The sequence below is a fragment of the Protomyctophum parallelum genome, assembly GCF_964188405.1.
Source record: "Protomyctophum parallelum genome assembly, chromosome: 5".
In the NCBI taxonomy this organism is placed as follows: domain Eukaryota; kingdom Metazoa; phylum Chordata; class Actinopteri; order Myctophiformes; family Myctophidae; genus Protomyctophum; species Protomyctophum parallelum.
Window position 1 is genome coordinate 40948244 of NC_139702.1, and position 25676 is coordinate 40973919.

At 41.3% G+C, this 25676-nt stretch overlaps 2 protein-coding genes and 1 long non-coding RNA gene across 3 annotated transcripts; 2 read left to right on the plus strand and 1 right to left on the minus strand.

Moving 5' to 3' along the window:
- Positions 1-10249: 10249 nt before the first annotated feature.
- rnf11a (ring finger protein 11a) lies at positions 10250-13116 on the plus strand. Its single transcript, XM_083765115.1, has 3 exons — positions 10250-10678; positions 11660-11832; positions 12810-13116. The coding sequence occupies exons 1-3, from the start codon at positions 10574-10576 to the stop codon at positions 12979-12981; spliced, it is 450 nt and encodes a 149-aa protein (XP_083621241.1). The 5' UTR covers positions 10250-10573; the 3' UTR covers positions 12982-13116.
- A 190-nt stretch (positions 13117-13306) lies between these two features.
- LOC310858885 lies at positions 13307-15713 on the plus strand. The gene is made up of 2 exons (XR_014569242.1): positions 13307-15243; positions 15294-15713. It is a non-coding gene; the product is annotated as an uncharacterized lncRNA (long non-coding RNA).
- A 1226-nt stretch (positions 15714-16939) lies between these two features.
- hmox1b (heme oxygenase 1b) lies at positions 16940-22455 on the minus strand. Its single transcript, XM_083764718.1, has 12 exons — positions 22344-22455; positions 22167-22229; positions 21194-21305; positions 20650-20865; positions 20227-20499; positions 20016-20100; positions 19795-19840; positions 19074-19185; positions 18181-18396; positions 17753-18025; positions 17520-17604; positions 16940-17417 (listed from the first exon to the last, which is right to left on the minus strand). The coding sequence occupies exons 2-12, from the start codon at positions 22214-22216 to the stop codon at positions 17296-17298; spliced, it is 1590 nt and encodes a 529-aa protein (XP_083620844.1). The 5' UTR covers positions 22217-22229; positions 22344-22455; the 3' UTR covers positions 16940-17295.
- Positions 22456-25676: the final 3221 nt, after the last annotated feature.

Genomic DNA, 25676 nt, shown 5'->3' on the forward strand with positions numbered 1-25676 from the left:
ATGAATTAACTCTTTGTCTTCTTGTCTTTTCCCTTTTCCTCTAGTCCTGGTTCCTCTGACAAGGCCTCTTCTGAATCGACAGCTAACAGCTAATTGTGTCATGAAAATTAGGAAACGGGAAAAACAAACAAAAAACTTGCACATCATCAACACAGATTTAAGAACTGACTGCTGACACACTAAAGGGTCTTTCTCTCTCTCTCTCTCTCTCTCTCTCTCTCTCTCTCTCGCTGACACCATTCAAACTACAACAGAACAACCGAATTGCCCCTGCCTTTCCCCACATAAGAGGACTCTCAATTCAACTCAATTTGACCAGGAACGTTCATCCCCCCCATCCTCCCCCTTTTCTGCTGGAGGCTTCAATGAGATTGAGTTGGACATGCAGGCTCAGAATGCAAAGGAGAACGACAAGAGGAAGAGGAGCTGTCTCGCCCGCCCATACACCCAAACACCCAAACACCGTCACATATTGGAAAGAAAGAAACGGCAGCCTGAAAACTGACCAACCATACATTTGTTCTGTTCTATTATACTTTAAGATTTTCTTCCATAATGAAAGTCCATGCATTGGCTGGGAGAGCCAGGTACACACACACACACAGACACACAATAAGGGTCAAGGGTAGAAACTGTCATTTTAAAAGCACCATTACGTTATGTATTTCTCCGAGTATACCGCTTCAGGGGTGTGCACGGCCGGTCCTCTTCACTTCCTCTCGCCTGCAGCGTATATAGCGCTATACCCAGCGGCCCCGCCCATATCACATCACCACGCCCCCGTCTGTTCCCCCACACTCTACCGCCCGATTCGCTAAAGCCCTGAACCCCCTCATGTTTCTGATTGGCCAATCATGTAGACACCATGCAATGGTGTGTGACATATGCACTAAAGTGGCTGGTCTTTGTTTACCTGTCAATAAAACAATAATCAGGGCGTCCTGCTGCAGAATAAGTGATAGCCATGAGCCGCGAGCGAGCGCGTGAACACTTGACAGTCATAACACTAACACTATGTGCTCCTTCGTCCCCTCACCTATGCACTATTGAGTTTTTTATTTTTTAATAAGGGATGAACATATTGCACACTGATGGTCAGAAGAGCGAAAGCGAATCGGGGGGTTTGGTAGAGCGAGGGACGTGGCGGAGGTATAACGTTCACAACTATCCAAGCCCTGACACGTTGGGCTAGAATTGTTCACACAGGAACATAAACACGCACGCACGCACGCGCGCACGCACGCACGCACGCACGCACGCACACACACACACACACACACACACACACACACACACACACAGACAAACTAACTAACAAACCCAACTAACACTGAGAGTGTACAAATTGTATACTCTCAGAGTTAAAGTAACACTGTCTTCTTGCCTGTACACACATCCATACACACACACACACACACACTCACATACAGACCATCCTCTCAAGACGTCTGTCTCACAATCACAATCACATAATAATCACCTTGGTTTTTGCTCATAATAGGTCTAACATTTAATCTTCCGTAGAACACATACAGGGTTATAGCATCATATATCGGCTTTCATTTTTTTGTTTGTAGGTGATTTTCTTGCAATTTTATTTAGTTTGCCACTAGCTTTGGTTTTGGTTTTGTCTCACTTGGATTACTTCATGGTCACACCTGCTCTCATGTGGATCGTCACACAGCAGCACACTTTTCTCTTCCGTTTTGCAGTAACACATCCAGCATCCGGTCAACTTCATCCAACATCTTAACCACAGATACAGTCTCTCACATCTCACCACCGACAGACAGCACAGTAACGACACTGTCGTACATGTACAGTACATCCTTTGCATTGCTTGACTCTCAGTGGTGGAAAAGGTAATCAAGTGTTTTACTTAAGTAAAAGTATCAGTACTGCAATATAGAAATACTTGGTAGTTACTCTGTTGATTTGAAATGTATACTTGAGTAAAAAGTACAAACGTATTGGCATCAAAATATACTTGAAATCTACAAAGTAACTAGTAACTAAAGTGTTCAAATAAATGTAGTGGAGTAAAGGTACAATATTTGGACCTGAAATGTAGTGGAGCAGAAAGTAAAAGTATTGGAAATTGGAAATACTCAAGTAAAGTACAAATACGTCAAAATTCTACTTAAGTACAGTACTTAAGTAAATCTTACTTTCCACCACTGTTGACTCTGTACCCATTGTCCAATCACAGGAAAACCCAGAGGATCACACAAAAACACACACACGCGCACACACACACACACATGCACTGCAGCACAGCGCCATATCAAAACGCACACTACCACCACCGACACAATATGAAAAATATATATCTATATATATATATATAATTATTATTATAAAGGGAAGCCTTTATATTTGATATTTGGTTCTCCAAACTGCCTTTGTCAATGGTTTTTCATTCACTTGTGGTTTGTCATTAGAATTTGAGATATTGTTTTCTTTTTCTTTTTTTTTCTATTGTAAATGTTCTTATTGAAATTGTTATTGGTATTGTTTTTATCATGACACAATAGTTCAAAGAAAATGCAAAAACAAAAGAAGAAAGAAAAGAAAAGAAAAAAATCAACGTCACAAAATAACTGGACTGCCTGGCTGTTGTTGGTTCTATTTTGCAGGGATAGTAAAACCAGGCTTAGATCCTTCATGTCTCAGCCTCTCTAGTAAAATTAGCTATTATGTACTAATTAAAACCATTATATCAAGACTATAACAATCTATTAAAGTGCCTCTGTATTCCCTTCATGCAATTAGTCATAATAAACTTCAGGTTCCGTTCCCACAGATGAGCTAAAAGCTACAGGGAATGGTTTAGCGTTTGGTGCACGTGGTAGTAAACTATCGGCCTATAGGACAGATCCTTATAGAGGACTGCAAACCTTCTTTTGTGTAAAGACAGAGAGAGATCTTATACATGTATATTTATGATATATGCTCCTTTTTAACTTTTACTAAACGAGCTGGTTGGCAGTCTAGTTATTTTCTGAAGACTCTCAAACACCCACCACCCCACCCCACCCCCCACCCCGCCAGTGATATCGCCTCACTGTTACCACCAGTAGGATTGAACGACACGCGCCAACAAACGCAATCTACAGAGCAGCATTTTAATTAATCACCTAGTAAAGATGAACATGTCACAAAGATCGACAGTAGATTTGAAGAAGAGAAGAAAAAGTGTTGTTGTTTCGTTTTTTTTTGATGGAAAGTATTATTATTGAAACATATGTGTCGATTGAGCCACGTGCAATGCATTGGGTAGATCATTGTGTTTGTCTGTTAGAGATTTTTAAGAAAGCTAAGAGAAAAGAGAAAAAAAAATCTATTTGTTTCAAAGTCCATAAGCTCCGGGACTCTAAACTAGAGGGCCATGATAAATCCTAGTCTTTGTAAGTTGGGGGTATTTGTTTGTTTTTATTTCCTTTATTTTTCTTTTTTTAATGTTTTAAATGTGTAATCATTTGTTTATAAAAATGTGGGAGGGCTGAAGGAAAAATGTCTACACAACGTAAAAAAAAACTAAAAAAAAACATAAAAAACCCCAAACTGTATCATCAGATTAAAAAAACAAACTGGTGCTTTACAAGTACAAATACATTCAAAACTACTACAAATGGTAATGAACAAAACAACAGAGCATTTTAGGAAACAGCATTATTCCTCTCTCTATTTGTATTCTTCTTCTTGTATTGAGCGGGGGGAGGGGTTCCTATTCCTTAAAAAGGTTGTGACACAAAAGGCATTTTGGTTCAACCCTTAAAAGAAAACCTGTACTGGCAAGCCCCCCTAAAAAAGAACAATTTTTTGGTTTTGTTTTTTTTTACAATTGTTTATCTCCAGTAACCTTGATATGCATATATGCATAGAATTCACCAGCGAAAACCTTCCAGGTCAAGTTTCTTAACTTTGATTTCACGCAAAGACACAAATTACATGACAAGATCTTGCCTATATTGTGGGTAAGATGCTTCATATCCATAGATTTTGTTGTATTTTTATTTTATTATTTTTCCTCAGTAGGTTTCTGTATAGCCATAAATGGACATGGCCACTTCAATTGGCTGCCATGTGTAGCAGATGAGACCTAGCATTGCCGGTGTATTTGTGTCTTTAGAAAAAGACTCTCTTGGAGCAAAGCAACCGATAACGTGAAGACGGAAAGTGTAAAAAGGCAGCTTTTAGAATCATGCAGGATATGAGGAGCCAGTCAGAACCATTATGCCTAATCTATGCTCTGTCGTATGACAAGTATACATCGGGCTTTACGACACAAGACAGCAAAGTGAGCCCCCCCCTCTCTCCCCACACACCCCCCCCCCCCCCCCCCTCCTCTGTAAATGACTCTTGAGTAGTGCTTGTGCTGTAGTGTAGTTTCCCAGCAGTTAAAGGTTGTCCCTTAAAAGTGCCTTTTGTTCACAGACTCCATTTTGTAATCCAGATTGCCCTCTTCGAAATGGCTCGAGGCAACAGGTTGTCCCTGAGCGCCACAAAGGCAGCAAAAAAAATGCTCGCACTCGGCTCGGTGCTCAAGGGCAATGTCTTTCCTCTCCTGTCGAAAAGAAAATCCCCTCCATTGTACTTTCCCTATATCCTCTTTTCCTTTTCAAAGCCGTATATATATAGTACAAAAGGAAACTGGTGTGAATTAGTTCTTTACTTTTTATCGATAAATGATGAAAAAAAACACCCTGAAAAGGCAAAAAAAAATTGTTCTCGTTACGCTCTTGCTTTTATTTTCTTCCCCTTTTGTCTCCTCTGTCTTATTTCTCTCCTTAGACACTGGAGTAGTCTGTAACTGTGTCTGTCACTCTGTCTCTGTCTCGCTCTCTCTGTCTCTCTCTCCCTCTCTCTCCCTCTCTCTCTCTCTATCTCTCTCTCTCTCTCTCTCTCTCTCTCTCTCTCTCTCCCACCCTCTCCACAGTTGGAAGGGTAAAAAAAAAATTGCAGAAAAAAAAAGAAAAACTTTTGTCTTGAGCAGAATGCAGTTAGCTCACTTGTTATTCTTGTCTGTATGCTTCACATTGTATTACCATACCCATCTCTTCAGCTTTTTCCATTCAACCGCTAATGTAAGTGAACAAATTTGACGCTGACGGGCTTTCGGGGGTGTGCATGGGTGGGTGGAAGAGGGGACGACACGGGTTCCCGGGCTTTGGGTTGTTGAGGAGGTCTGTGGGTGTGTGGTAGGAGGACATGAGTGGGGATATATAGGGAGGGCTGGATGAAAATGCTTAACCACTTCAACCCCGACATCCATATTCTATCCAAAAATAGCAGATCTACAATCTTGATAGATCGGCCATTTCTGGCAAAGACATTTGGTTTATGTAGACTATAGGTGGGTCCAAGTGCGGCAAGTAACTCAGGTCCGCTTTGCTAAGAATAGAGGGGTTCAAGTGGCAAGGAAGCTGTGTGGGGGGATTGTTGGAATGACGCTGCTTTGACAGTGAGTTTGTTCTTTTATTTTACCTATTTATTTTTGTTTTGACCCCCTCCCCCTCCCCCCTTTTTCACTTTAATTTGCATTTCCTTTCATATTTGCTATCAGGGTATGCTGTTGTCTATAGGCTCCCTTTGAGGAAGCCCTGGGCTGTACATGAGAAGCTATAAGCACCTTATTACGGGACTCGTCCGGCATGAGGCTGAGGAAAGGGGTTTGTGTTTCAGTTTTTTTTCCAGAACATACACCACACCAGTCCCAGATTCTATTCCAAGTCACAACTCTAGTATTATTGTAACGGTGGGTTTCATATAATGAAACCATCCTAAGCAGTATTAGCCATTAACAACAACACACCAACCAAGCCAGAAAAGAGCCAGCATTAAACCTGTTCCCAAATGCAGCCTCTGAGAGACAAATGGGTTCAGGGATAAGTCCTATATATATACCACTTCACCCCTCTATCCACCTCATGCTGGGCAAGCCGTGTCTCTGTTCTGTAGCTTTTTTTCTTTTTTTTTTATCCCCGCTATACTTTTTTTCTTGAGTTAGTATTATGAATAGTGGTGTAATAGGCAGCGCCCTTATTAGGCCCCCAGCCAGGTCCCCGTTGCCTGTGTCTGCGTCCTCATTACGGCACCCCGGCCGTCTCGTTGTGAGTACACCCCCAGAGCTCTAGGTGAAATGCATGTGTTAATTACGGTTTCTTTTCCATAAGAAGAAAAACACAGTTTGAGAAGAGCAGCGCCTGATTGAATAAAAAGGACGTTCTTGACTGTACCATCTTGCCGTGCCCTGTCGTCTTTCCGCTCGAGAAATGAACCACTTTAGCCACATTCAAAGGTCTCGTTGTGAGTGTATACATCAGCTGTTTCTTAAAATCCTTTTCATCTTTTTGGAAAAACATTTTGATATTCCCAAAATAGGGACACCATGGGCTGAATCCTCTCCTTTACGATGCTCATACAAGAGATTCCTTTATGAATTCTTGATACTTTAAATAATAACTTACAGTTCTTAGATAAGGTATCTAGTATCTACAATTTAAAAAAATATTTCATCGTATAAATACTGTAGAACATACAGTAACTGACATGTTTCGGCATCTAGCCTTCGTGCGTATTACAGTTGTTTCATATTCTTTCATTCGAATGTATTTTACTGACAAGACAGACTCCGGGTAATGCCATCAACATTCTTACCATAAAAATAAAGTTTCAGTGCAAGGTTCAAGGTTCAGTGCCTGTAAAGCCCAAACCACACCAAAGGGTCACAATGCAACTCCTTGGGTCCAAACGGTTGCATGGTGACCCTTTGGTGTGGTTTGGGCCATTGAATTCAGCCAGTTGCATCACTTGGGACGACGTGTGTCAACGTGCAACAGGACATATCACACCGCTGGGACAACGCTAAAACCGCCTCAACCCTTTGGTGTGGTTAGGGCTTAAGAGAACATGCATCAGACAAAAGACCACACTCGCTGACCAGCTTCCCTCATATACACGCTCTGCAAGCTACAAGACAGATACACTACATTAGATTCAAACCCCTTAGACCAGACCTGGGTATTACATGGCCCTTTGGCTGACTGACCGGCCTGTGAAAGGTTACTTGGAAATTCACAGATTACTATGAAAACCTGAGAAAACAGCATATACGGTTGTCAGTCCATCACACCTCGTGACATGCTCCATATATGAAGATCACGACACTGACCTCATCAAACCCTGGATAGCCATACATGGAGAAGAATGGATCCGGCCAGCAAATCTACATCTGACCTCGAACCCTTAGATCTCCATATATGGAGCTGACCTGTTCTGACATTCCATATGTTGATCCCTCCCCACCCGTCCTTCCTCTTCGATGTCTCCCTTTTGACTGACACCTGTCCATTCAAACTCTAGATGGGCCCGCCCCAAAGGCATTAGTGCCATTGAAAACTAGAGTTCTCAACAGGCCCGAAAATTACCGGGGCCCTCATTAAACCCTGTACACTCAAGACACTGCCCCCGCTGCCAACCTTAGATCTCCATATATGGAGCTGACCTGTTCTGACATTCTATATGTTGATCTGAGCTGACAAATCCTAGCTGTACACTCAAGACACGCTTCATATATGGCCAGACCTCATCAAACCCTGTACACTCAAGACACTGCCCCCGCTGCCACCCTTACGCTCCTGAAGGTTGTAAGTCCGTCACACCTCATGACATGCTCCCCAGCTGACTATCATCACCTGGATCTCCATATGAAAATCACAACACTGACCTCATCAAACCCTGGATAGCCATACATGGTTTGACATACTAGATCTGCATACTGTATATGGAGCCGGCCAGCAAGTCTACATCTGACCTCACTGATTAATAGTTTAACTCCTGCTTCTCAACTGCGCCGTATTAAGAAGCTCTGTACCAAAGGGACAGTACATCAACAGTTGTCCTTCAACAGCATATTCAGCAATGAGTGATTGATAGCATGATTTGATTGGTTCATCCACTGCCAATGGCCCATATAGTCCAAATTGTCACTCAAATGTTCTGGCCTCACTCACTGGCCGCAGCCACCCTGAAACACACAGGCAGGCATCCAACAACATTTGAACCATCTGGTGTGACCCAGTAGTTGTGTGTTCTTCTTTTGTTTGTTTTTCTTTTGTACTGTAGTTGTTTGTGTATTTGTCTACACTAGTGTATAATCCTGTGCCACGTGGCCACATAGCCATGTAGGTCCACACCGTATTGTCTTGTTGAATGATGTCTTTAAGACTGAGAGTACTCAGAGCAAAATTTATTTAATTGTATTCATATTTTGTATTTGTACATAATGACAAATAAACCTGAACCTGACATGACATGGGGCCTGTTTCACGAAACTTGGATTAGAGATTAAACCGGGATTTAACACATATCCTGGCTTAATATATCCTGGATCAGCAACCGGTTTCATGAAAACTGGTTAATCTTGCCAGATTAATTTAACCAGTTAACCTGGATATGTTGAGGCTTGATTTGGTTTCATGAAAGTGATGCTACATTAGTTACCATGGAAACTAATGCTTTGGATTTAGCCTGCTCCGGACCAGGCTAACAGCCAGGTTTAACCTAATCCTGATGTATTTACTGTTCATTAAGCAGTCAAACTGATCACAAACCAATTATGTTTTCCACACTTATTCAATTATTATGGGTTTATGTTGCCTTATTTTTATCGGTCTGCATTAAAGGACTAATTTAAGCACTATATAAAATCAAAGAACCAAAATATATAGGCTGCACAACATCATGACAGCTTGTGAGCTTGTAGATCAGCTGCTTTTGGTGAATGTTCCCCAGAATAGGTTTGCTGTTGTGCAAGTGCACGGTTAAGAAGAATTATTATATTATATTATATTATATATTTGTATTTATTTTTGTAAAAGTGAAAACCACTAAATATTACCATTACTCATTGTTTTACAACATATTACCAATGTAACGTTTCACCCACTATTTAACCCATGACCCACAGTTCACCAGTCTGGCCCCTGTCTGGACAACAACCCCCTTCCCCAAAGGTAGCTCCCTCAGAGGAGGGAGTTATGGCCAAATATCACAATGCGACAATATCATTATGCTTACAATATTAAGAATTCTGTTTTAAGTTAATAGTAGTGGTATGTAAACTATATTTTTGGGGTAGTTCAGTCATTCAGTCTATCCACTATTGAGAGTATGTTCTCTCTTTAATTACAGCAGCAGTGCCAGTATTTAATTTTAGAAGTTTAAGTCCTTGTATCAGTCTAAATCTTGATTAGATTAGTAAAGATACTGAGATATACAGAAGGGGGCAGTAATGCAACTATTAAGGATGCAAACTGCCATAATACCCCATGTTTCCCAAGTTTCGTGGAACGGGCCCCTGGGCTGTAGCCTGCATGGAAGAAGATCATGTTGTTTAATTGTTGCGTGAAAGTACAGCCACAGCAACATTGCAGACAGTGAAAGATCCAAATATAAATTAATAGCAATGCAAATAGCATACAAGCACTAGCACTATGACATACAGTTGATACAGGATAGGCCTACAGCATATTACAGCAGGGAGAGAAAACGAATTCTTGTTGTCGACTTTACAGCAAATATTGTTGCATTACTGCCACCTTCTGGAGCACTTTATTACATTCTGTTCCTACATAAAGTTGGATTAACATTTATTGTGTACCATAGGAGAGATAACAGGCAAACATTGATCAAAATAACAATCCTACATGGCATGCTGTAAGTGTGTAGACTTCTTTTAAATTAAGTAATTATGCAGATTCAAATTAAGTAATGCAATAATTAATGAATGTAACTCTGACCCGTATTATTGTATTAACCATTTGATTGAATTGGCTGTTATATGATGAATTCCTGTTCTGTTCTTTACCTACAGAGAAATGTCTATTTGTATGTCTCTAAATGTTTGTATGTCTTTAAATGTTATGATGAATTGAACAATGTGGACCCTGTTGTAAACAAGTGTAATGCTTAATTGGGTCGTCCACTCACAGTTGACAGTCTTTGTATTGAGTTTGTGCTTAAAATGTACTGTAAATTCTACAAACTGTTAATAAAGATTTCAATCAATCAATCAATCAAAAACACTGCCTCTTCAACTCAAGGACCACTGGTAGTCCCCGGACCACCGGTTGAAAACCACTGATCTATAGCCGAAGCATCCTGTAATGATGATGACGACACTTCCGTCCTAAACTTTTGTAAACAAAAGCCAACAGAACTAGAAGAGAGAGAGAGAGAGAGAGAGTGAGTCGAGTCAGTGAGCTGAGCTGCTGCTGCTTCTAAAGTTTATTCCGTCTGAAATGTGTGTCTTTTCACTTTCGGAATGCATTCAGCCAGAGCACAACAACACCACAGCAACAGCTCTCAACAACAGTCTAGTCTATAGTGTTATTCTTTCTCTGACGGTTTGTTAAAGGACCTAACTGGTGTGCTGCTAAGCTAAATTAAACCACAGGGAGTTCAGTAAACGTCGCCTCGATCGTTTCAAGCAGAACAGCGTTTTCGTTTAATTTGGATCATCCATTGTTCGTTCGGTCGTCGGCAGTGAGACAGACAGACAGACCGTTCAATGGGGAACTCAAACTGTCTGTCTTCTCAAAGTGCAGATGACCTGTCTCTCCTCAACGAAGAGGACTCCAGTCTGCCAGGAGAACCGCCACCTCCTTATTACCAGGTCAGTCTGAGGAGGTCACTTCACTGTTATATTACTGATTCATTGAAAATGGTGGACCCTGTTGTAAACAAGTGTAATGCTTTATATCAGTGTGTCGTCCACAGTAACAGTTGAGTTGTGCTTTTCATGTGAAATGTACACAAACTGTTAATAAATACTTAAATCAATCAAATCAATTATACACAAAAGTACTCCTATTTAGTTTGACTTGAAGCAATACTCAAGTAAAAGTCAAGAATTCCAAATTAACTTGAGTTAAAAAGTACAAAAGTATTGGCATCAAAATGTAAAGTTACCAAAAAATACTCAAAATGTCCACATGTTTTCGAAAGTAAAAAAAAATAAAAAAGTACTAAAGTACAGTATTTGAGTACACGTACTTGGATACATTCCACCACTGTTGAGTTCAGTACTTATGTCATGACGTTTGTCCACATGTTTGTGTGATTATTCTGATTAAACAACTTGTAATTATTGAGATTCAGAAGACATTATTTTGTCACTTCACTTCAGTTGGACTCTAAAGTCTAGACAGTAAGACAAGAGGGGGAAAGAACGCCAGCCTTCCTTCATTGTGTGTTTCAAGTTTCAGATTCTGAAGTAACATGTTATGCATGCATTCATAAGAAGGTGTACGTACATGTTCCAAAGATTCTATAAGCACATCATGCACCCTGCGGTAATGAGATGTTGGATTGTGTGGCTTTAAAGATCCACTTTAAATCCATTATTCTTAGTAGAGAACATTGTGAACATAACTCATAGTAGATGACTGATGATGGTAGTTGTTAATATACAGTATACGCAGTGAAAATAGCCTGCATTCTGCATCGTTAGACTCACTAAATTGAGAAAGAATGCAAATTGCAATCACCCTGGGATGCAATCATCCCAGGACCCTCTGAGTACAATACTGTACTCAGTACTGTCGCCTACTCTACTTGTTGAAGTAGGACTCATTTAATTGACTCTATTTCCCAGGAGCACACTGTGCCTGCTCCCATGTACCACCCCACCCCGGGAGAGAGCCGCCTGGCCAGCCAGCTGACCGAGGAGGAGCAGATCCGTATCGCACAACGCATCGGCCTCACACAGCATCTGCCCCGGGGGATCTTTGACCCGGGTTCTGACCCCTCCAACAAGAAAGTCAAAGAGTGAGTTCTAACTGTACTCTTATCACTGTATCAGGCTATCTTTATGGCTTATAAAGATAGCCTCATGAAGGCCGCATAGGCCGAAACATTGCTGTTTCCCTATTAAAGGTTTTTCACTGCATTTGAAGACAGTGTGCGGGTGTTTGTTCTTTTTCACTGCAATGCACAGTAAAATGCTGAGTGAGTTAAAAATGTTACATTTACAAATGGATATATGAACACAGGCTCAAAATGTCCACCTAGTGAGGCCAGTTACTCCATTTCCTGTTTATTCCAGCTGTTCTCAAACATTTGAAGGAACCCCCAAATTGATACAGTATGTATTTTTTTGGTCCGTGGACCAACATTTGGGAAGATTTTGTGCCACAGACAGAACCAGATGTATTTGATTACCGGTAATTCTAGTTTAAGTTAATCTCGTCACTCTGTTCTATTATACAATTGACTGAGTGTGCTTGCAATAAAGTATTTGAAGGTGATTAGGCTGATCTTTGGCCTGCAGAGTACACCTTTGTGATGTCATCATGTCACTGACTAAACACTAAAACAGGCTAAACATTTATTTATTTCCACACAACTACTACTAAGGTATATTGATGACATAGTTCAATGTTGAAAATGAGTGGACAGCCCTACCTAGACCTGGAACCCATCTGTGTCACCTTAGCTTTTAAACACTTTAACCATTTTTTCATTCTTTAGCTATTGAAAAATTGCAGATCTGTTAAATTCATAAATATTGTGGAAAAAGTGTGCAAATCTTTGAATATATATTCTTTCACAGCGAACGTTTTTAACTCAAATCTTGCTTTTGGGAGATGGAAGTCGACAGCCAAATTCATATCATTCTAGGGGTTCTTGACATGAAACAGTTTGAGAACCACTGACAGAAACAGAGGTTTTTTCAGAAAACTGTCACAATTTAGAAGATACGAGTGAACCAAAAGGTTGTAATTTGGGTCTCTTTCTTTCTCTAGGTGTGCGATCTGCATGATGGATTTTGAGTACGGCGACCCCATTCGGTTCCTGCCCTGTCTTCACGTCTACCACGTGGACTGCATTGACCCGTGGCTGCTGCGCTCCTTCACCTGCCCCTCCTGCATGGAACCTGTAGACGCAGCCCTGCTGTCCTCGTACGAAACCAACTGAGCAGCCCCCCCTCCTGCATGGAACCTGTGGAAGCAGCCCTGCTGTCCTCGTACGAAACCAACTGAGCAGCCCCCCCTCCTGCATGGAACCTGTGGAAGCAGCCCTGCTGTCCTCGTACGAAACCAACTGAGCAGCCCCCCCTCCTGCATGGAACCTGTGGAAGCAGCCCTGCTGTCCTCGTACGAAACCAACTGAGCAGCCCCCCCTCCTGCATGGAACCTGTGGAAGCAGCCCTGCTGTCCTCGTACGAAACCAACTGAGCAGCCCCCCCTCCTGCATGGAACCTGTGGAAGCAGCCCTGCTGTCCTCATATGAAACCAACTGAGCAGCCCCCCTCCCCCCACTGCATGGATGCTCTAGGCTGGGAGGAATACCATTTTCCGGTTTCTGAATTCTGATCCGGTCGGGGGCGGAAAGAAGACCCCCCCCCCCCCCATGTCATGTTGTAGTCACTGGTTTGTAGTCATCAAGCCGGAACCAGCAACCCGGAACCAGTATTACCCAAAACGATTCCCTGCATCATAGTTTTAGCGCCTGCCCAATAAAACCCTTGATGCGACGTAGTTTAGCTTATAGGAATCTTCTAGTAGTGACTGGCGAGACTAAACTAGTAGTTACAGTATACTCGATTCGGTATTTAAATGGGGAATGGCGGAACCAAAACAAAGCAACGACGAAGAACCAGAACCCGTCAACTGGATACAACCATGTTTTTTTTTTCATATGCGTGGCCTAGACCGAATAACACAGACCATTTTGGAATGCAGACCAGGCTGAGGTGGAAAGTCTGCCGACGCAAGGTTATGGATGTTCTAGCCTAGAAATGGAATGCACCTTACTAGCCCACACTGTCCTGCTTTTCACTGCTAGTCAAGGTGCGCCTATACAAAATGTGGGGACGGTGTGTTGGGATTAACACAAATGTCCCCAAATTACTCTCCTTCGATGCAATATGGGCATTTTCGGGGCCTTTGGATTTTTGCCTTTTACAGTAGGAGAGTGCCAAATAATAATCTGAATATGATATGGAAAGCAATACAATTACTGAGTTCACTTTTTAACGATTGAGTCACTTTTTGTATGGTCATGAAATCAATGTGACCATATTCATATACCAGCAGTCATACAGTATACTGCTGCTGTGTAAAACATGGTAGAAATGACATAGGAGAGTGGTCAAATGATATGGTGATCCTTGATCTGACCAGACCCCAATGCATCACTGTTGATCATCACAACTGCCCGAGCAGAAGGCAGAGAGCGATGACTATGACTAACTGTAGGACTATACTGGAATGCAACTGCCAAATAGAGCTTCCCTTTTTCTATTGAAGGAAGATTAAAGAAGAAATTACCGGTAGGTTTTCTTCATTTTAATATTTACAGCACCATGGTCATAAACGATCTTGTGGTTCTTAAGAGATTTTAGATTTGTTATTTTGTTTGTGGGTTTATTAGGTGTTTGCCTGTTGTGTGCTCCTACATTGCTTTTATAACTTATGTTGGTTGACTTTACATAGTATAGATCTTATACTTTGCTTTGCATTGTGGTTGTGCATTTCTGCATCTGCATTTCTTATGTTATCTTATCTGTTGTGTTTCTTTCTTGTTCCTGTTTACTGTCGGTGACATTAGAAAATTGTGCAATCCCCGTCAAGCACCTTTTGATACCGCTCATCAAGACACTGTAACTCTTTGGGTACAGTTGACGATGGAGGATGAGTATGAGAGAGATGTGCTGTGATAAACTTTGCTAGAAAGTGGGTTGTATAGCTTGAGTCCATGCACAGAACAAATGACACGTGGTCCAGCCAAAGCTAGACACAATGTTGTGCCTAAGTTATTTACAGTTTTTTCAGAATCCACTTCCGTTTTGAATTTTAGTGTTTAAAGGTAGATTAGACCTGTTTCGACCTGATTAGACCTGTTTCGCCATACACTGATGGTGAATAGAATCGCTAGTTAAGTTCCTTTATCACAGAGTAAGTTGGTTAGTCAGAGCACAGAAGCAACAGATAAAGATTATTGGCAATATTTAGACTTACAGTATATCATGTAAGGTGATATTCTACCAAAGATCACCATCACTTTATTAAGATTACATTGTAATCCTTTCTGAATTAACACTGTTGTAGCAATTTTTGTCTGAAATAGTGTGAAGGGAGATATTACCTCCAGTTTTGTATTGATCCTCTTTTGCCTTTTGAATGAGCATAACGGATGCCGGCTGAGCAATGTGTCGCACAAACTAACATTGCTGGAGTGTTGCTGTAGTACTAAAATGGAGTATTGGTGGGTTGAAATATGACTAGAATAATATAAGTTGTTTCAATGGTGTTTTGAACACCCGGACAGTATTTGCAAATGAAATTGCATAACTTACAGTCCAAAAGGCAATTATGTTTGACTCCGGCTGCTGTGCCTTTTTAGTTGAGCCTACTCCTGTGAAGTACAATCATTTCTATATACGTGACAATATGTTTGTGTTTGTTTTCGTGGTCCTCATGGTTGAGATGGATAATGTGTCTCTAATCATCTGAAGGAATAGGCCTTTAATGAAGTCAGCTTTGTTCCGACTGCTGTTAATACAATCCTTAATTTAAGATCTCTATTGTCTTTTATTTTCTAACGGGTGCGCAACTGTTGGGAACACAAACCACAGTAAAAGTGGTTGCCAAATTCAGTATGTGTGATGATGTGTTGTGTGTTCTCAATAAATTAAAGAATATGGATATGGGACATTATATTGAATCTATGCTGCACTGGACATTTTTTGTTTAGACAACAAGAAAACTACATTATTATTATATATATTTTTACGGGACCATACACATACTGGAACAAGCTGCCATACAGTCTGGTGTACCTTGAATCTAACTGCTGTACATTGCTATATAGGAGTTTGGGGATTATGTGATGAGGAAATTGATTGACAAGGATAAAGCAGACCAGAGGAATCTAAGATCCCTGAGGTAGGTAAGTAGAACCTTTGCATTGTTTCCATTTGCAGACCCAGCAAGACTTGCAAGTTCTTCTCATGTTGTCCACTAGGTGGCTCTAAAGGTGAGAAGAACACTAGTAAGCCCCAGTCAATAAGCGCTTGAGTATGCAGTTGTGGAAAGTAACTACATTTACTAAAGTACTTGAGGTATTTTTTTTAATTTACTTTACTTGAGTATTTCCAGTTTCGATATGTCAGAGGCAAACATACTTTTACTCCACTACAATTAAAACTTTACTTTGCTAATTTAAAACTTAGTACATGCTGTGTATTTACTTTTGGTGCTATAAGTATATTACTTTGATGAGAATGTTTTTGTACTTTTACTCAGTACATTTGGAATACCGGATTATTTTTACTTGAGTATACTTGTGGCCCTGGCAACCAACGTGTCATTCTGTAGTGTCAACCAGCTGGACAAGTGTTTCTGGTCTGGCTTATTAGCCAGGCTAACGCAGTGGTTCCCAAAGTGGGAACTGGCCATATGATGGCAATAAGTACCTTTTGCTGACATTTTAAAATCTGGCAGCAATACAAGTATACCAGCATTCACGGTATTAGTCTTTTAATTAAGGCACTTTATTGTTTCATTCTATTGCTTCCTGCTTGCAGCATACCTTAATTGAATGAAACAATAAATAAAGTGCCTTAAAAGGACTAATCCATGAGTGCTGGTATTCTCCTTCAAGTGACTTCCTGACTGTGCACCCGGTAAAATAAATAAATAAATAAAAAAGAGTTTGAGACAAGTTGGAGTTGTGCGTACTTCCTTCATTTAGAAGCAATACAAGTATGTCATAACAGCCTAGGTACATTGTGTCATAGCAATGGCAAGAGTCCTGTGTTGTACCTGCTTTCCATACATTATCCTGTAGTGTCAACTTTCTTTCAGAAAACGTATTTCAATTTCTCAAATTCTTGATATGAAGCTCTGCAATTGTGGAATATTTTAAACAAACAATATGGGTTTCTTTTTATATAAACCTTTTTTTATTAAAACATGAACATATTTACACAAATGGATATTTGTCATCCGAAATATTGTACATACTAGAATACTGTGCAAAAGGTTTCCATGATATCCTTATTACAGTGATCATTTCTCACATGAATGCAGGCTACAGATGCGCTGCATAGTCAACATCAAAGTACAGGATTGTATACAACAGTACAAAATTGCATCATTGAAAAACAGCAATATAACATATTGCTAATAGTGCATTCATTAGGCTCTCAATTTACTATAATAATAATACTGCTGTGTTACATTTTCAGGACGGACCAATAGAGTTGTTATTGGTAGTTGCATTTGGCTATAATGCATACATGCCCATGCTGACCGTAGCCAGGGCCAGAAAGAGACCCACGGCCAGTCTGAAGAAATGTGAGGCCTTCATCATGATACTGGGGATCTGGAGTGTCATCGTTTGATCTCCTGAGAAAAGATCAAGTAGTAAAATATGAGACAAAAATAAATGTTTTGAATACCGTCTGCAACGTATATTAATGTGTGTGCATGTCCATCCAAATGTCTTACCATTGGCCAGTTTGGACTGCGTTGTTGTGTGACTCTGGCTGTCATTGGGCGTGACACTCAACATCTTCTGTACGTCATCAAAGACCTGCAAAACAAAGACAAGAACAGTCGTAATTAATTGTAAGCCAATGACGGTGTGTTTCTCAATGTACATTCACGTGAACAAAAAATCATTGCCGTCAAATCATCAACAAATGTGTCCACCTCTCTCCCCAGTCTTGGTCCCTCCTTACCTGGATGTTAAACTCAAAGGCTCTGACGGCCTCCTCCAGCACTCCGTTCCTCTCCTCCTCTGTCACTTCTATGCTGTTCATCCTGCTGCGATAGAGCTGTTTGAACAGGTTGGCGCTCGACACGCCAGGGAAGGAGAAGAAGGACAGGCCGTCGCCGTTCTTCAGGCCCAGGGACTTCTGGGTGATTCGGCCCAAGATCTGTCCTCCCGACAGGTCACCGAGGTATCGTGTGTAGGAATGGGCGACCAGGAATTCAGGGTTTTCTTTGCCAATCTGTGTAGGGGAGACCAGGAGAGTTGGTTCAAGGTTGCGTTGTCTATTTTGTCACATAACACTAGAGCTGGTAGCACCATTGCAGGCAGTGAAATTGAAAAAAAAAAGAATCAAAATGTAACAAGAACACAAATAAGATAAAATAAGTCGCATGCCTGTCTTAATCTGTGGGCATATCTTTTAGTTGCTGCAGGAACGACAATCTTCTCTCTCCAGTCTTGGCCGTAGAAGTGTTCCAGGTCTTTCTCAATGGACTCCAGTCTGGCCAGCTCGGCGGGGAAGTAAATGGGTGCAACACTGGGGTGGTTGGAGTTCCTGTCTAGTGCTTCTTCCAAGGCCTGGTAGATCTCATGTAGGGAACACAGGAGGAGCTGAAGAACAAGGTGAGAGGGAGAGGAATCCAGGGGAGAGTCAACGTCAGAAGAATTCATGCATATTCCGATCAGGTAACAAAACCAACATTTTGGACCTGCAAAGCCCTGTAGTCCAGTGGTTCCTAAAAACAATTTCAGTGGACCCATTCTTTTTAACACATTGTATGCCCAGGACATCTCCAGACGTCTTTATAATAACCCCCTGGGGTGCACAAAGACTTATTTTTTTAAAGCGTCCAAAGAACGCTGCGTACACTATGTCTCTATTCTAAGTAAATCTATGGGTATATTTTGCGTTAAAAAATCGTCCAAAAACGGGGGCACTCTACGCCTGTATTCTGAAAAGATCCATGGGCATCAATTGATGACAAATGAGAGACCCAATTCCCAATATTGTCTTTACAGCCCAGAAGATCCTAATTCACACTTGTATGTGGTTGTAAAAAGCATAAGTAGCAAAATGCTTGCTTTACTTAGAAGAGGATATTCAGATGATACTTATCCAGAACCAGGCCTGGATGTAGATAAAGTTGCAAAAAAATATTTTGGCAACCCAATTGGGTGTGTCACGACCCAGTCTTTGGTTTGGGAAACAATGCTCCAGTAAAGTGCATGCGTGCGTGCGTGTGTGTGTGTGTGTGTGTGTGTGTGTGTGTGTGAGTGAGATGTTTTACCTTATACTGTGCCATGGTGACTTTTCCCCTTTGGTAACTCAGCATCAGTTCTGTGTTCTCTGCCCTGACGTGACTGTCTTTGGTCACCGCCTTGATTTGCTCTGACAGATCGCTGAAAGAAAGTAGAAGTGGAAGATGCTCAACAATGATCCACCCAGCATGTCATGTTTACAGTATACTAATGGGAGACTGCGAGCGGTCTGAACACAGTGTTCTTATGGTAATCATCCCCAATCATTGACAGAAACAGAGGACTAAGTGAGGGACGTGTCAGGGATGTACAGTACTACATAACTACAGTACACGGAGCAAGTACAGTAGCCTAAGGTGACCCATTTACTCCAGGGTACAATCTGTGCACAGATATGACTGTTGCACTCCCCAAGTACAATTAGCACTTGAGGACTTTCCCCCGTCTAGACTAGCAGTGTATGGTAATGTGAGCAAAATTGCCTGAACAACTAATACAAAATATTATATGTTCAGAGAGAAAATTACACACACTTTTGAATGCTATAGGTATTCATGCACATACAGTTACTGCACATGTAGCAATGCAGGCAGTAACTTAGTAACTCATAGAAATGTATCACTTGTGTTGAATCGTTAATTCATAACTCTGAGTATACCATACTCTAGTCTATGTGTATGGTATATCTTAAAATGCAATGATAAATGGCAGAAGAGGAGAATATAGAAGCAGAATAAAATTAATTCCTACCAGTCTCTCAGCTGTTCTGGTGTTGCCGGAGTTCTCTTCTCTACATCTATGAGATACAGATACAAATATGCATTTTTACGATCCCTTTTCAACAATTATTGTAAACATCATACGACAGATTGTCGGCAATTGGGCGGGAAAGAAGCACTTCAGTACTCCGAGTTATGAATGTCAAAGTTTCAAATACATAACAATATCATAGTTCCATATGCCTTACTTACCATTGGCCTGTTTGGACTGCAATGTTGTGTGACTCTGGCTGTCATTCTGTGTGACACTCAACATCTTCTGTAGGTCATCAAAGACCTGCAAAACAAAGACAAGAACAGTTGTTTGGAAGGTACTTACGGTGTTCCTCTATCTATATACATTCACGTGCAGAAAAATCATCAAATGTGTCCACCTATCTCCCCAGCCTTGGTCCCTTCTTACCTGGATGTTAAACTCAAAAGCTCTGACGGCCTCCTCCAGCACTCGGTTCCTCTCCTCCTCTGTCACTTCTATGCTGTTCATCCTGCTGCGATAGAGCTGTTTGAACAGGTTGGCGCTCGACACGCCAGGGAAGGAGAAGAAGGACAGGCCGTCGCCATTCTTCAGGCCCAGGGACTTCTGGGTGATTCGGCCCAAGATCTGTCCTCCCGACAGGTCACCGAGGTATCGTGTGTAGGAATGGGCGACCAGGAATTCAGGGTTTTCTTTGCCAATCTGTGTAGGGGAGACCAGGAGAGTTGGTTCAAGGTTCAAGCGTTGTCTATTGTCGCATAACACTACAGCCGGTAGCACCATTGCAGGCAGTGGAATTGAGACGAATAAAAATGTAACAATAACACAAATAAGATAAAATAAATCGCATGCCTGTCTTAATCTGTGGGCATATCTTTTAGTGGCTGCAGGAACAACAATCTTCTCCCTCCAGTCTTGGCCGTAGAAGTGTTCCAGGTCTTTCTCAATGGAATCCAGTCTGGCCAGCTCGGCGGGGAAGTAAATGGGTGCAACACTGGGGTGGTTGGAGTTCCTGTCTAGTGCTTCTTCCAAGGCCTGGTAGATCTCATGTAGGGAACACAGGAGGAGCTGAAGAACAAGGTGAGAGGGAGAGGAATCCAGGGGGGAGTCAACGTCAGAAGAATATGCATATTCCGATCAGGTAACAAAAACAAAGTTTTGGACCCGCAAAGCCCTGTAGTCCAGTCAGTGGTTCCTAAACTTTTTTCCTGGGGACCCAGGGAGAGGGGGACTCATGGTCAGGTGACTCAGGTCTCTCTTTTTACATTCCTTTTTTTATGCATATCGGGTTCGTGTAACAAAACACTTTGGACCTGTGAACTGTGAAGGCCTCTAGTGCGTGTGTGTGTGCGCGCGTGTGTGTGTGTGTGTGTGGGGGGGGGGGGGGGGGGGTTACCTTATACTGTGCCATGGTGACTTTTCCCCTCTGGTAACTCAGCATTAGTTCTGTGTTCTCTGCCCTGACGTGACTGTCTTTGGTCACCGCCTTGATTTGCTCTGACAGATCGCTGAAAGTGGAAAATGTGGAAAATGCTCAACATTGAGACACACCCTGCATTCTGATCACAGCTAGTGTTCTCATGGTAAACATGCCCAACAACAGCGGTGTAAAGTAACTAAGTACAGTACATGTACTAAAGTACTGTACTTAAGTACAATTTTGAGGTACTTGTACTGTACTTGAGTACTTCCAATACCTTTACTTCTACTCCACTACATCTCAGAAGCAAATATTGTACTCCACTGCAATTATTTGAAAAAAAATAGTCGATCGGATATTTTCAAAAGATTTGTATACATTTGAAAACTTTAAATGGGATATTACTGTATGCATATTGAGAACTTTCTACTTTTCGTACTTTAGGTACATTTTGATACCAATACTGCACTTTTACTCAAGTACATTTTTAAATTCCGGACTTATTTATAAGTAAAAGTCCGGAATTCAAAAATGTACTTGTACTAGAAATGCGATGTTACAAGTTGTAACATCGCATTTCTATATTGCACTATTGATACTTTTACTTAAGTAAAAAATGTGAGTACTTTTTCCACCAGTCATTGACAGAAACAGTGTCAGAGAGGGGAGCAATCAGCGATGCATAGAGCAGGTACGGTACAGGTGACTCATTTACTCCAGGGTACAATCTGACTGTACACAGATATAATGTAGCCTACTACTGATGTTCAATTAACCCTGGAGGAGTTTACTGTGATGAAAAAGTACCCAGTATATGAGAGAGAACACACCCACTTTTGCATGCTAGGTATTAATGCATAATACAGTTACTGCACATATGCAATAATAAATAGCACGAGAGACCAATACAGAAGCAGAATAAAAATCACAGCAGTGAATTCATTCCTACCAGTCTGTCAGCTCCACTGGCGCTGCTGGAGCTCTGTTCTCTACCTCCATATCAGTAAGGTATCTATGAGAGAACACAGATGCGAACAGTTATTTTAAACATCATACAACAGATTATTGGTGGAAAAGAAGCAGTGTGAGTTATTTGTTATACATGAATGTGGATGGTTTCACTCACCAGTTACAATGGTCCTAGTGTTTTCTTTCTCTCTGGATGTCAGTACAGTTTGTGCTCTGTGTGTTATTTGCAGTGCACTGTGTTTTTCTCGCCCTCTTTTATACCAGTCCCCTCTTGTCTCCTCCCTCTCTCTGGTGGCAGGCGGAAAACAGGAAGGGGCTTTAGCTGACTCAAAAGCTCTCTTTGGAACTCCACAGGGGGAGGGACATCGGGCTAAACATGACACGGCAAACTTCGGGGGTAACAAACCGTACCAGGAGGAAAGGGCTTGCAGTTAACATGACTCGGCAACTATGGGAAGCGCTTGGAATATGAGAGGGAGGAGCTGTAGGGCTTAACATGATGAAGCTACTTTAGGAATGCAGCCAGAAAAGGAGTACAGGGGGAGGGCTTAGCAGTAACGATGACTCTGGAACTCCAGCGTTTAACAAGGCAAGAGGAGGGACTAGCTCTTAGCATGACTCTGGAATACCATAGTTGAACAGGGCAGGGGGAGGGACTGGCTCTTAGCATGACTCTGGAATTCTATAGTTGAACAGGGCAAGGGGAGGGACTGGCTCTTAACATGACTCCACAATATCCTGAAAGTGGAGACGTGTGTCAACATTGAAACGTTGAGTCATGGTATGGAGGAACATCACATGACTGTGTGAGACTACAAACACGGTTACAGTTTATTCTAACTTTATGTTAAAGCATCACTGAATCCATAGAAAATCAATTGACCTCACGAAACAATGAACGCATGTTTTATGAGCAATGAAAGAACAGAACAGCTGTTCTATTCCAGTGTTCCCCCGAGGGGGGTTCATCAGGGTGATCGTTGTCTTATCTTCTTTTTCATTATTATGTTATAAAGACACTGATACAGTAGCCTATAACTATGACATATTTCTCAATATCCCTGTTCTATACTGCACGAAGTCCAAGTGCAATATAAGTATTTATGTTTTTAGAAATCAGTCATACATTAGTTTAAATCCATGAAGTTGTAGGTCATCTCAACCTTTATTACCTTTCAATAATTTCAACACCAGATGGAGAAAGTAGCTTGGCTACGTAATTGCTTGTAATTAAATGATAAAAAGTCTGTTGAATTATTATGCAACATCGGGCCAAAAAGATGATAGATCATAAAAGAAAAACTAGGACTTCTCTGCCAGCTGCCAGAGCCAGCTATCACTTTAATCCTTACCAAGGTTCAGAGTGTGTGTGTGTGTGTGTGTGTGTGTGTGTGTGTGTGTGTGTGTGTGTGTGTGTGTGTGTGTGTGTGTGTGTGTGTGTGTGGGGGGGGGGTGCATGTGGGTGCGTGTGTGCTCGTGCGTGCGTTTTGGAGGGAGGGAGTTACAATGGTACTATTGAATGAAGTTTTTTCTTTTTCCCCCGTTTTTCTTTTCTTTCTTTCATACAGAATTTGGGTCATACGAACTGATGAAAACATTACAAAACCATTCACACTATAACATTTTGTGTGACTTGGAAATCTGTTGGCTCTTTTGCATGGACAATTTATTGTTTTTTAATGTGCAGAGAATCCACTGTGATTCATTTAGTTAGAATATCTCTTCTTCTGTTGCCCTGGGAAATTATTGATTGTATTGTATTTAATTGTGTATAGATTTTGCTGTTGTATGGTTCAATATTTCACAATTGTATATCTGCTGTATTTCTCAGATACATTTAAGTGTCTCTATGACAAGGCATTTATATTCCAGAGCCTCTTATAGTCAGTTTTGAGTAACTCCTCCTGTACTTGAACTTGAGACACCACATGACCTCTCATATCACAGGTACTGGTTGCGAATGCAATGAGCACTAACTATGAGACCCTGCAGATCGTGTCTGTCTGTGTGTGTGTGTGTGTGTGTGTCTGTGTGTCTGTCCCGCTGTGACACCACCCGCCCGCCACCAGAGGGCGCAGCTGTAGCACACACACACACACACACACAACGAGCTGCGTTCGCTTCCCGCGTTTGCGCGTCCTACTTGTCTTATTTAACCCGTGTTTCCCCAACCCCTTCTGATTGGTTGCATGACTCTCTGGCACCATATTTAAGGGTGAACCATTTTGTGCTCTGTCTGTATTCCCTGATGAAGGCTTAACCGCCGAAACGTTGGATTCATTTTGTCTTAACCTGCTGCTTCCTAATAAAATATTGGCGTGAGCTTTCATTTTTTTTTACAAGATTCCCTCTGCCCCTGGGAAATTAAACACGGTTACTGCACTGTCTCAGTCTACAATGCCCGTGGTGGTCACCCTGCGACTGTGTTGGTTTGCACTGGCAGACAGATGCCATTGTCTATTTAAGAAACTGCAATGACAGATATAGAGTGTTGGACACACTATATCTGTTTTTTAACGGTTTATGAATTTGTACATGTTTTTCTGTAAAAGTAGGATATAGTAATAATTAGTTGAGGATCTGCAGGCCCAAAAGCTCAAGAAAAAACTGCATTCTCTTCCTAATAGACCTTCTTAGATTTGAGTGTCATAAAGTGACCTTTTCTGGCTTTGCTGCAAATGCGGCCAGTTTGTATTGGGGTTAATTTCTCACAGTCTTTTTCTAGCTGCAGTCCTTTTTCACAGGCATTCACCAAGGCTGCAGATGCTGATTTCTGGCCTGTTGAAAGGTTAATCAGCTCCTATTCTTCACATGTGAATGGATTGACCATCTGATTGTTGATGACATCTGTTATTTTCCTACACAATCTGCCTCCTTTGTTCCTTAGCTCTTGGAGTCTTCGTGGTGCATCTACTGTAGGAGCTGCACATTGCTTTTTTACTATATTGAAAAAACATTTGCCGATCTACAAGCTCACGTGTCGATGTACTTTCTTGAAAAGTAGGAAAAGAAAATGTAATTGTTACTCGAGTCTTGACCCATACAAATTGGTCCCTGACCCATAACTGGGTCCCGACGAACTATTTGGGAAACAGCATGATTAATACTTAATTAATTGTGTCCAAGTTTCAAAAAAAAAAAAAATCTCTTTAAATCTTTATCCCACGATTTTGCAACCATTCTAGCTGTGAGGTGACAGCACTACCGACTGTGCCACCCTGCCACAGTTTCAAATTATTTAAGAGTATCTGATTATTTTGTATGACGTAAAAATGAGGAAATTAAAAGTACCTACAGTATCAGCTGTATGTTAGTATGTTCTCTTGGACTAGAAGAGTCCCACCTGCCACATTTCACCTCTGCTAGTAATTTAATGCATTAATGTGTTCATTACTTTAATTTAGCAGCTGATAAAAGGTGGGGCTGATTGTATTACTTTACATGCATAATGATAATGCACAATCATCTATAGGTTAATGTAGACCAGTGG

Coding starts and splice junctions, on each gene's coding strand:
- rnf11a (XM_083765115.1), top strand. CDS start 10,574: ATGGGGAACTCAAACTGTCTGTCTTCTCAAAGTGCAGATGACCTGTCT. Junction 10,679..11,659: donor CGCCACCTCCTTATTACCAG/GTCAGTCTGAGG, acceptor TCTATTTCCCAG/GAGCACACTGTGCCTGCTCC. Junction 11,833..12,809: donor TCCAACAAGAAAGTCAAAGA/GTGAGTTCTAAC, acceptor TTCTTTCTCTAG/GTGTGCGATCTGCATGATGG.
- hmox1b (XM_083764718.1), bottom strand. CDS start 22,216: ATGGAGGTAGAGAACAGAGCTCCAGCAGCGCCAGTGGAGCTGACAGAC. Junction 19,841..20,015: donor GCAGTCCAAACAGGCCAATG/GTAAGTAAGGCA, acceptor TGTATCTCATAG/ATGTAGAGAAGAGAACTCCG. Junction 19,186..19,794: donor CCAGAACAGCTGAGAGACTG/GTAGGAATTAAT, acceptor ACTTTCTTTCAG/CGATCTGTCAGAGCAAATCA.